This window comes from Dermacentor andersoni, chromosome 7, assembly GCF_023375885.2.
Source record: "Dermacentor andersoni chromosome 7, qqDerAnde1_hic_scaffold, whole genome shotgun sequence".
NCBI classification, from domain to species: domain Eukaryota; kingdom Metazoa; phylum Arthropoda; class Arachnida; order Ixodida; family Ixodidae; genus Dermacentor; species Dermacentor andersoni.
In genome coordinates this window covers 173,800,097-173,812,598 of record NC_092820.1, presented here as the reverse complement: position 1 = coordinate 173,812,598, position 12,502 = coordinate 173,800,097, and the positions used below count along the sequence as shown (strand labels likewise).

The 12,502-nt window shown below is 41.8% G+C and overlaps 1 protein-coding gene across 1 annotated transcript in view; it reads right to left on the bottom strand.

Annotated features, from left to right (window-relative positions):
• Sptz (zinc finger FYVE-type containing 26 spastizin) overlaps positions 1-12,502 on the bottom strand; it is a 183,896-nt gene that overhangs the window by 157,471 nt on the left and 13,923 nt on the right. The window contains exons 5-8 of the mRNA XM_050180184.2: positions 8,196-8,474; positions 5,236-5,403; positions 4,370-4,461; positions 1,797-2,217 (exon numbers count right to left, since the gene is read on the bottom strand). Of these exons, the coding sequence (XP_050036141.1) occupies positions 1,797-2,217; positions 4,370-4,461; positions 5,236-5,403; positions 8,196-8,474 (960 nt within the window). The remainder of the gene's footprint in view (positions 1-1,796; positions 2,218-4,369; positions 4,462-5,235; positions 5,404-8,195; positions 8,475-12,502) is intronic.

Here is a 12,502-nt window from a genome sequence, read left to right as displayed (position 1 = left end):
TCGGGAATCTTTCTCGCCTCACTCGTTCAACTAACTCATCGAAAGTGAAATTGCTAAGCTTGTTACAAACAAGATCACTTGTCACTTGCTCTTTGCCGCCTTCTGGTGTCGAGTGTGTGCAGTATATATGTAGCAAGTAGGGATGGTAAATTAATTTTTGTATTCGATTAACAATTCATTGAATGTTTTGCAGGGCACTTTAAAAAGGTTGAAACACAGTTATCTACTTTTGTAGGACCCTATTTTAATGTTTGAGAGGTGAAACCAAGTTAGAAATACAAGTGTACAAAGTTTGATAAAGAATAACCTGTACTTTGTTAAAGACAAAATAGAGTTGGCACTAGTGGCTTTTGAAGATATAAACAACATATGTTATAAAATGGAACTTAGAGCAGCATTAAACAAGATAAGTGGCACTAGTGAATTCTTGTGCAATACAGTTAAACAAGAAAATAAATATGGCAAAATTGAAAGGTGGAGTCCAACTAAAATATACAAGAAATTGCAGTATTCACAGAGGAAAAGGAAACTACTGCTTTAGGATTTTAAGCCACATGCTATTTTCTACTGAACAAACAAATGTCAATTGGCTGGGATGTTTAGATGAAACCGACGCCTTCTTTGAATGGCGACATGATCAGCACACGAAAATAGACGCTCGGAAGCTATAGACTTGCTGGAATCGACATGAACTCCACCACTATGTCAAATACATGCTTCAAACCGGTGCGAATGCTGTGCCAAGTCTTTAGTGCACTGGGATTGACACGATGATTAATGACTGGGTCGCTATAATATGCTTGAATTGCGAGGGCATTTCAAGCCTCCGCCTTCAGGTGGCGTGTACAGTGTGGTGGAAGAGACGGAAAGCGCTCGGCCTGGCATCAGTCAGGACTTGGAACAACAGTCGACAGTTGGTCTACCACAGCTGAAGAGTCACTGCCCATGCTCCATCACTGTAGTACGATTTCAAATTTTTCACGCAACTCCTGGCAAACTCTCGAAAACGATTAATCGAATGTGTCTAATTGATTGGGTCAACTAAATAAAAGGTGTACGATGAAGATTAACTGTATTGCAGGATATTAATTGATTAATAATTAATCATTCATCAATATTACCAACCCTAATGGCAAACCTTGTGCCTAATAAACAGTTGTGAGTGTAACACCATCTTTCTCGTTTGTCTTTCACTTAGAAGCTTTCTTTTCCGTTCTTTTTTGTTTTGTTTTCTTGTGCTACAATATCATGTCTTCAGTAAACACCAACTCACCCAAGAAAAAGTTATTGCTCACTAGACATCTATTTGTCCCCTTCACCCAACACAGACTTTACTTGGACTCCTTAACAGATGCTATGAATTGCCGCTCATATATATAGGCTTGCAATCTCTCTTCTTTCTCTACCCGTGCCTATTGTACATGCTTCAATTGTGCTACGCACTAGGAAGGCAGCCCTGTAATGGCACAACTATCGCCTCCAGAGCCGTTTAAGAAAAAGCTGGCTCACGTGCATGTAGTGTAAGCGAAGAACACACTAGCATGCTTGGCCTGAGCGCCCAGGTCTGTTTGCTGTTCCCAAGATCTATTGGCACCACGGCTGGCTGGCTTAAATCTTTACGCCACCTCCCACACATCCAATCATCGTTGCCCCAGGGTACCCCAGTGTGCACAAGTGTGATTTGTTGAGGATGGCAAGAGAAGGAGTGGCCGAATGAGAAAAAGACTCATAGAAAATAGCAAGTGCAAGCAAAATGGAGCATGTCTGCTGGAAAAACTTGAAAAGGTGCAACTTACTGGTCCGAATCCATACATAGCAACAGCATCTGCAAGAGAATCGCCTTGTCTCAAGACTAGGTCATCTGGAAGCTCCTCTTGCAGTTGCTCTTCTTCCCGAAGCTTGGAGACACTGCAACCCAAGTGGTGCAGCACGATGGCTGAGTGCATAGCATTCATGGCATGCTGCATGGCCAGATATCCTCGGTAGAGGGCGCAATCTCTGCTACGAGCTGGGCTGGAGTTGTAAGTGATTTCTGTGCGCTCGTTGGCAACAAGGCACTGCCCACTCAAGAGACGAAATGTGCAACTTCGATCCAATTCTCCAAGACCCAGAGTCTTGTGAAGCACTCGCAGCACAGACTGATGCTGAAGCATTCCAAAGATGGTGCGGCGCCTGGCTTTGACGTCAGCCATAGATGCCAGCGAAGTCTTTCTTTTCCTGCACATTCAAAGTACAGAGAATGGTTCCTTGTGTGTTCCTGCTGCCCTAGTATTACATACAAAGCTCCTTACAATGAAGTTGCATTCAACACAAGAATCACTTTGTTATATTCAATATTTGTTATAAACGTAAACGCCAATATTGTTGAAAAAAAAAATTGAGTTTACAGTCACATCTATGCAAAAGAAATGCAACTGTAAGTAATGCTTAGAATGGGCCAGCAAAGGGCCTCCTGTTAATTTTTATGGCCTGTCAGAGGCTTGCCATGCTGATACATGACATATTCACAATGCCAAATTACAAGCACACTTTTCACCGTGGTTAATATGCAACCACGCAATCAATGTGATAACATGGGATCAGCACAGTGGCTTGTTGGCTGTAAGCCAGCCAAGCCAAGTTGTTGGCCAAAATGTGCACACATGTCCAGAATGTGCCATTTCAAGTTGCTCTTGCTGAACATTTGACATTTTTGTGACACGAAAGCATACTATGAGCTGCTAAGAAAACTCGGCAGCTCAAGGTATGTCTTCCGGTTTTCTGGCTATGTTTCCTGGTTGAGCTACCAACTGATATTGCCTTGAACCATGAATTTTCTGTTTCAATTATAGCAGTATAATACTCATTAAAGTAAAGCATGGCCAATGAAACTTGATTTACTTTGTTTCTGGTAATTCTATGTATATCATAGTTCATTATACAATAATTAGACAGTATTACAGTTTGAAGCAGCAATCTGCAATAACACCGCATGCAAAAATCTGAATGAACTCTGCAAGACTTGAACTGTGATGCATGCATGTACCAATCTTGCTTCAACTGAATTTGGTGCGGTTAAATATCATAAGCAACAAATACAATAGACTTATGTCAATAAAGGAGTGGCATATAGAAAGCTCTTCTACCTAAACTTCTGGATCGTTTGTGATCCAACTTCACACTAAGGTAGCACCATTTTGGTGAATGCCATGTTTTAATGCGAAGCTTGTTCTTGAGGCCCTTTTGCTCCGAACAAGTCGAGAATACACGTGTCCAGCAATGCCAAAAAAAAATGCACATTTTCCCAGTGAAAATAACACAAGTGCAACCTGTCGCCAGGAGTGCAATACAGCTTTGCATGTAAGGCATTGCACATCAACCTGGGGACAGATGTGACCATGTTTTTTTAATGTAGGAAGTTACTTTTCTGGTATGATGTTGTTGTAAAGGGTATATCATTTTCTTCTTTCTTGATTGGAGTCTACTTACAACAAATGACTTCTTCGGGACTAAACTGGCAAGCACTGCAACAAAATATATTAACCAAGAAGCACCATGAATGACCACCTTTGCAAATTTTTAGGATGAACAAGTAAGCGGTTTAACCAAAAGAGCCATTTGCACATAGTTCCTTTATGACACAACATCCTGTACAAACTGTGAATACAGAACATTTTCAAATAAAAATAAGTCAGATCAATGTGCCAAAAAGTAGCATGAGCTGTGGGAGATACGGGGTTCTCCTCCGTACTCTTGGGACAAAGGAACGACAACACAGTAGTGCAAACAGTCACAAGGGCATTTATTGCACCTTTTATAGATCAATGCCAGCTAGCCGGGCTGCTATCCCCAAAACATGCCGATGGGCGCGCGACAAATCTAGAAGTCCGACTCACCACGACCGCAAAGCGAGCGAATATGTTCGCCCCATGCTGGATCCCAACGCCTGGTCGTTCGCGTGTACAGTCATGCGAATGGTGGCACGTTCGAAGGCGGCCACGCGAGACAGTCTCGCAGAAGCATCCGACGGCGCCCACGCGGACGTCCGCGCCCGCCGACGACCTCGAACCAAAGAGCACGCGCCTTGTCCCTCGGCGCCCGAGTAACCCCGCCGCGACACTCGCGCCATCTCTCGCACCGCGCTTGTACCACCCGACCGCCGCGGGCGCCAGGCCACGCGAGCCGTGCGGGAAAACAGCATATCAGGAGATGCGCTATGCGGGAAAAACATCAGGGGACGCGCGAGAGTCGCGCATCCCCACAGAGCATGTAAACAGGTCATGCACTTAAATAATATCTAATACATAAAGGACAACTTCAGCCTAACTACAACATAGGCACAGCACACTAAAAAAACAAATGCATCTTTCGAAGTGCAAGACAGCCACACCTCTGTAGAGAAACGATCCATTCTGTCACAAACAGGCGATACCGCATCTCCATGAGGAAGTCGTGTGTCTCCTGGCTGCTCCATGTTATGGCCTGCGTTCAGAAAATTTGTTTGCAAAAGCAAACAGAAAAATCATGGTATCAGTGCGCTTCACACTTTTTCTGTCCTTTCATTTTGTTTTTCGGAGGAAATATTCAAGATTTAACAAAAGTTAGCAATAGCTATGAAAAGAGTGCTATGTTACACCTTTCCTTCCATTTTAATTGAACCGTTGAAAGAAATACTTTTTGTATTTCTTAGCACTACCAAAGCAAACAATTCCAAATTGAAGATGCCTGAGCTGTTTGATTAACCCTACACGTATATTTTCAACCAGATATCAAATGCCAAAGAAGCTTAGCGCATATTTAAATTTTATTTGGAATATCATGAATGCAGCTTGCAATTGTATGTGTGTGTATATATATATAGACACACACACACACGCCTCTACCCCATGACCAACTTCTAACACTTCACATACATTCGCTTTTTTCTACTTTGACACTCCTTACGCTAACACATTAATAAATGAGAATGACAGAAACAAATTTGGCATTCTGTGCAATTCATTCTTAAAGAGATTATGAGCAAATAAATAATTTCAGAAGGCACTTTAGTAACTACAGTAAAGACATTCAAGAAAATAAGTCTTGTGAATTAGGCCCAATGTTTAGCAGTTTCATGTTCACATTGCCTGATGAATCACATTTAGCCTTTTTTTTTTTTTACTTCGAGTGATGGGCCAGAAACACAAACATAATTCAACCATTCTATGCCAGATGAATTTGAAAACTAAACCTATTTTTTTCAATGAAAATACAAACCTTCGTATCGTCCAATGCTTGCAATACACAACTTGCATCGTTGTCCGACACAACTTCATTCCAGGCACGAAATAAGGCAATGATGTAGAAGTCTCGCAGAGCGGGGTGTGCAAAGAGACGAAGTGCGGCTTCTGATTCTCCCTTGTGCAACTTTTTGACAGCAGCATTCTAAAAAAAATTTAAAGAAAAAGAAAGAAAAAGGATTTAAAGTTAAGGTGTGGAAGCTTTTACACTGGCAGGGATGAGAGGGAGAGAGAGGCAAAGAGTTTATTTAGACACATGACGAGAATTAAGCTCAGCTGTGTGTAAAGGATATCACACCACATGGGCAAGGTTGATGAAAATTAAGTGTCTAGGACCTTACTTTTTTTCATGCCATTTTATCTGAAGTTGCCGCCACACTCACAATTTTAACATTTTAGTGACAGCACAAATAAATACACCCTCAATAATGTTTATTTTCTATCTAAATGTGCAATACACAGAGAATAAGGATAACCAATGAAAAAAATACCTATATTTAGAGGAAGCTTTTTCAGCAACAGGGGGTAACGCCAAGCAGAAAAGTGATAGTTGGCTTTACCCCAAGCCACTTATGGCTTTGCTTGGAATTTGCACAGACAGCTCTCATCATATGTGAACCATAGTTGTACATGTTATTTGCTTTACGTCCCATGTGTAATACCACTACAGCCAGAGATCTTGCATCGGATTGTCTCCTTTGACCATCTTTTCAAAAGAAAGCGAGTTGCGCACCAAACTTTTTCCTCGTCCTGTATTCCTGCACTAAGCCAACAAGTGATGCTTGCTGCCTTTCATTCAGTGTTGCCCAAAGAGATTTAGCCAGAAACTTTGTACTCAATACCGAGACTCACAAAGAAAAAAATAATTATGGTATGTTGCCTGCAGGCAACATTCGTCAATAAACGCTTAATAGCATAAAACATAGTGATGATGACAGGGTAGTTATGCAGTAAACTTGGAATCGTAAAATAAAAAGTTATTCAGCAGGCAAACATGCAAGAAATACCACTGAAACATTATTAGGCATATTTCATGTTGAACAATTTCAGTTTGCTTCAGAAATGTATTTATCATGTGCAACCATAAGTGCTCACATTAGGAGTGAGAGTACAGTTTTAATGGGCCTGTGAGTTGTCAGTACACAATGAACTGCAAATGGCGTTAAATTTTAATGCCACTTGCATTATATTTACATTATATACAGGATGTCCCACGTAACTTGAGCCAAATGTTAAAAATGTGCAAATGTCGTGTAGCTGGACAGAACTAAGGTAATGCTGTTTGCCGTCGCTTGAAGATATTCTCATTATTTTTTTAGTCCATCTAATTAGATAATTAGTCTTAATCAACTTCTCAAATATAGTTAGATAAAAAGTGTCACTGAGAAAATTGTAGAGGAACATGAAAAACTCTCGATACAGCTTTCTGTTGCTCGATACGTGCTACAAGAAAGTGTTTTTCTCAGCATGAAAGAAGCCCGCAAGTACAAGCAAAATTGCCACGCGGCTGGCTGCTCGAAGCACTGTATTTGCAGGCTTCTTTCAAGCTCAGAAAAACACTTTTATGCAGCACATATTGAGCCATTGAGCAACACAAAGCTGTATCGGGAGTTTCTCATGTTGCTCTAGAACTTTCCCTATGACACATTTCATCTAATTATAATATTTGAGAAGTTGATTAATTAATTAAGAATAATTATCTAAATGGACATAATGAAAAGAATAATCTGGGTATCTCCAAGTGACAGCAAACAACATTAACTTGGTTCTGTCCAGCTATGTGGCATTTCGATATTTTTAATGTTTGGTTCAAGTTAGATGGGACACCCTCTATATGTACAGTAAACCATCGTTAACTCGAACGCTGATATCTCTAAATATTGTTAAAGATAAAATGTTTTTCTGGCCGTGCTGTCAACCCATGTGTTCTTCACCTCTTGTACCGAAAAGATTTGTGCTGGAGTCCAGATATCTCAAAATCTAGACTTCGAAAATACTAAGGAAAAAGCAATAGGACAGCGCCGGCGGCATCACTTGCACTTCCTTTTCACCTGGCAGCAGCTCACTAGCTGAGTGGACTGCGCTCCCTGTTTATTTTTGCCCTCTTTTTTCTGCCTCATCACCTCTTGCGTGCACTTGCTCGGTTGCTCAATGCCACTTTGTTGTGGCCTTTCTCCCCCCCCTTTCATTTAAGATGCAGTCAGTGACACATCAATCTGGTCATAGTGTATTAATCGTGACTTTGAGCAAGATGATTGGCATTTTTCAGAAGGTGCAATCAGCTCATGCGCTGTGTTCAAGTGAAGCCAGCATGCGAGCCCACAGAGCTTCAGCGAGACCATGGCTTGATAAGGACAGTTTGCTTGCGATGTGCATGCCGCATCACTCATGGACGTCTGCTAAAGGCACAACAAGTGCGCGCTTCCACAGCTTGGTTTCTGTTATCGAAGTGAAATTGTCTAGAATTCATTACAATGCAAAAGTAGCAGTGTCAGCTCTTTGGATGTCTGGAACCAGTTATGCTCAGATGACTGCCTTCAAATATTGCATTAGGATCAAATGTGTTGACTCTGTGCCAAGCATACTGTCCTGGAATAGTGCTTATAACACTGTTGCCCATAGACGCCAATGTGTCCGGTGCCGGTACACATGAAAGTGATAGAGAATATTGCTGCCAACATTTTCAAGAGGCTCCATGTGTTCTATGCGTGGCCAGTGGGCTTCTATTTTCGTGACTACACTTATCACGAAAGTTTCTCCGGTTTTTACAGCTTCGAGTTGACAGAGGTTTACTGTACATCTATGTGGCATTGTGTGAATGGCATTTTACCTTTAAAGAATTAAGCAGCCAACATGATTTTTTGGGTCCGTTGGCACAAGCATTAATCAGCCCATGCAAAGTACAGCTGCACATGGTCTTTAGGTACAACTACTTACAAGTATGGCTTCCAGGAAATGCTCCTCCCTAATGAATGACTTGAGAAATGCCTCCTGCAGATCCAGCTGGCCCGAGTCTTCGGACACAGCCAAAGACATGGGGCTTCTGGGAGCAGCAAGGCGTCCGTGCCTCTCATTCTCCCGTTGAGCAATAAGTTTGGACAAGAGTGGTGACTTTCGGCAGACGACTGACTCAAACACTGAGAGTTTGCCAAGAAGACCTCCATCGGTTAGATTGAGCAAATCACCAATGATAGTATCCAATAAGCCATTGGCCCACTGTGCAGAAACAAGACAGTAACAAACAGAAAAATGTCAGGCACTTGCTGTTATAATACATTACACTAGCTTTTTCATTCCTTTTTTTCTCCTGCACCACCACTTTGTCATTGCTTTTTAACATTCTTGCCCATTCTATTGAGATATTATAGACAGCAAACTTTTCATTACAAAGGTAATATGAAGTAAAGTAGGAACTATGCAAGAAACTCTAGAAAAGTCTAAGGGCACTTAGTCATTCCTACATGGATGAATGCGAAAGCATTGCGACCCCAGCGCGATACTTGACATTATGCCACAACGCAAGGTCGTGGGTTCAACTCCCACCAAAGGGCGGGGATTTGAATGCCTTAATGAACTCCATTTTAATTAACTGTCTCAACACCAAATTTTGTGGGTACAAGTGCCTTAATTAAATGTATCCTAATTGTGCCTTAATTAACTTTGCCTTAATACCAAAGGTTGTGGGTCTGACTCTCATTAAAGGTCGAGGGCTCGCAGCCTTTCTGTACCATCATGTGGTTACGCTGCCAATGCCGGATTTTCTGCCTCATAAGCCATTTAATGCTTTCGTATTGATAAAAGCTTTACAAACTTGCTGTTATAATGAACACCACTCGCTTCGCACTCTTTTTATTTTTTGCAAGTAAATGTCTTGTCAAACCTGCTTCTTTACTCATTTTTTAATGATCTTACCACACTCTAAGTAAAATGCAACTATTAAACATTTATTGTTTCATAAATAAGTTCTCAACAAATATATTCTGTAAAACAAAAATGTAACCGTTTCCTTTTTCGTAATAAATAAACTTGATTTGATTTGATCTGAACTAAAGTAGGAAACACCATAAAATATCAGTTAAAATGCACGAGACGATGTCACCAACTTATGGTGTATTACGTACAATGACCTGCAATATGCATTGTGAGTCGGTGTCAGTTCTGTGCTTAAGTTATTAAGGGTGCTGCTGTTTTTTAACACCGCCTTTTTTTTCTTTAATGCCGAAACATATAGCTTTCACCAACCTTATGCTCAAATTTGTAATGGAACTTGCATCATCTTTGCTGCTCTGTTGACTCAGTAAGGTTTGAGGAGAAAGCTCTATCAAAAGGTGTTGCCTAGCCAGGTAGTCATGGACAAATAAAACATGAAAAAGAAATTACAAAGTAGAACCCTTTTCGCATGTAATCAACCTGAGAGTACGATCTCGCCAAAATGATGCAGACATTACACGTGTTGGCAAACGCAGAAACAAAATATTGTGTTTGAGTTAACCCTATCTTGTCTTGTCTGAACTCCCTCCACATAGTGTTACTGCATTTCACATCCATTGAAATGCAGCTGCTACCATAGCTGGAAATTAAACACATGGCTTCTGCTCAGCAGCAAAACAATGTAGCCATTAAGTCACCATGGCAAATTAACATATTTTAGCCTGCAAATAGATATGCGAAAGACTTGCCTCATAGTTGCCCAGTGTGCTACTAATGGATCTGGAGGGGTCACTAAGAGCCTCAGAAACAGACATTTTCGGCCTTCATTAACTTCCTCATGACAAGATATCTGATGTTAACCATACTCTCTCTCGGCAGCAGTGCTTTCACACCTTCCACCCATCAAAATGCAGATTTCAGCGCTGGGAATCAAGCCCGTGACCTTATGCTCAGCAGTAAAATACCACAGCTACTCAGCCACTGTGATGGACTTGCATGTTTCTGCATGCGAACAAACATACAAGACACTTGGAAGAGCATACGATGGCACTAAGAGAAGGGGAGAAAACAAATACAAGATGGGAGCTCATCTTGCTTTGTCCCCACCTTTTAATGCCATTAAAGACATTAAGAGAAACAGAAAATCAGTTAGGCTAATAAAGAATCCTTTCAAAACTCATTTCATTATATTTGGTAGAAAGATGTCAATTACTAAATAAAAAGAAATAAAGGCCAAATTGCAATATTTTAAATTTCGTGTGAAAACCCTAATGCTGTTGCATCAGTGTGATGTCACGATTTAACACACTTTCTCAAAATTAGATTGCTTGGCACAGTAGAAGTGCTCAAAGCTCAGCAAGTTTCCTTTTTGGCTCTGTGATGGTGTGCGCGTACTTGCCATGTTCTAATCATCGAGGACACTTGTGAGTCTACAGCGCCTTGCGAGCTTTGTGTGCAATGAAGATGATGGCGACGACGTGCCACATGGGTTTGGCACGAGCGCCCCAAGCATCGCAAGAAAAACAAAATCTAAAGAAAATCTCCAATCGAAGAAGCGGACGCTTCCCTACAAAAAGGAAGAAGATAAGAGGAGAGCGCCTAGGACACATCGGTGGTTCGAAGTAGGGATGACAGATAGGGCGCAGAGGTGGGAGCTTGTCGGCTGCCTGAACCAGGGTTCATGAGGCCTCTACCTAGCTGGCTCTGCTCTTTTCAATGGCTTGTCATCGCCCAACAATGACGTGACACGATCAGTGTGAGGAAAGTTTTTGGGGTATAGAGGTGCACGCTTGACAGGTGCCTGGACCCGGGCTCGCAGAGGGCTCCACCCAGAACAACACGTATCCCCAATGACCTGTGGCATTTCTTCCACTGTGAGAAAAAAGCGGGCGGCCTTTCGACAATCGGACAGCTGCAGGACTCTGCCAACCTTGAGCACCTTTAAACGTCACTGGTCTCCCTTCGTAGTCCAGATATTTTATCGAAGATATAGAATTGAACATGCTCTCAGGAACGGAGGAAGCCTAAAAGCAGTGAAGAAGAAGCTAGGAATAGGCAAGAATCAGATGTATGCGTTAAGAGACAAAGCCGGCAATATCATTACTAATATGGATAAGATAGTTCAAGTGGCTGAGGAGTTCTATAGAGATTTATACAGTAACAGTGGCACCCACGAAGATACTGTGAGAGAGAATAGTCTAGAGGAATTTGAAATCCCACAAGTAACGCCGGAAGAAGTAAAGAATGCCTTGGGAGCTATGCAAAGGGGGAAGGCAGCTGGGGAGGATCAGGTAACAGCAGATTTGTTGAAGGATGGTGGGCACATTGTTCTAGAAAAACTCGCCACCCTGTATACACAATGCCTAATGACCTCGAGCGTACCGGAATCTTGGAAGAACGCTAACATAATCCTAATCCATAAGAAAGGGGACGCCAAAGACCTGAAAAATTATAGACCGATCAGCTTACTGTCCGTTGCCTACAAAGTATTTACTAAGGTAATCGTAAATAGAATCAGGAATACCCTAGACTTCTGTCAACCAATGGACCAGGCAGGATTCCGTAAAGGCTACTCAACAATAGACTATATTCACACTATCAATCAGGTCATAGAGAAATGTGCGGAATATAACCAACCCTTATATATAGCTTTCATTGATTACGAAAAAGCGTTTGATTCAGTCGAAACCTCAGCAGTCATGGAGGCATTACGGAATCAGGGGGTAGACGAGCCATATGTAAAAATACTGAAAGATATCTATAGCGGCTCCACAGCCACCGTAGTCCTCCATAAAGAAAGCAACAAAATCCCAATAAAGAAAGGCGTCAGGCAGGGAGATACGATCTCTCCAATGCTATTCACAGCATGTTTACAGGAGGTATTCAGAGACCTAGAGTGGGAAGAATTGGGGATAAGAGTTAATGGAGAATACCTTAGTAACTTGCGATTCGCTGATGATATTGCCTTGCTTAGTAACTCAGGGGAACAATTGCAATGCATGCTCACTGACCTGGAGAGGCAAAGCAGAAGGGTGGGTCTAAAAATTAATCTGCAGAAAACTAAAGTGATGTTTAACAGTCTCGGAAGAGAACAGCAGTTTACGATAGGTAGCGAGGCACTGGAAGTGGTAAGGGAATACATCTACTTAGGACAGGTAGTGACCGCGGATCCGGATCATGAGACTGAAATAAGCAGAAGAATAAGAATGGGCTGGGGTGCATTTGGCAGGCATTCTCAGATCATGAACAGCAGGCTGCCACTATCCCTCAAAAGGAAAGTGTACAACAGCTGTGTGTTACCAGTACTCACATAT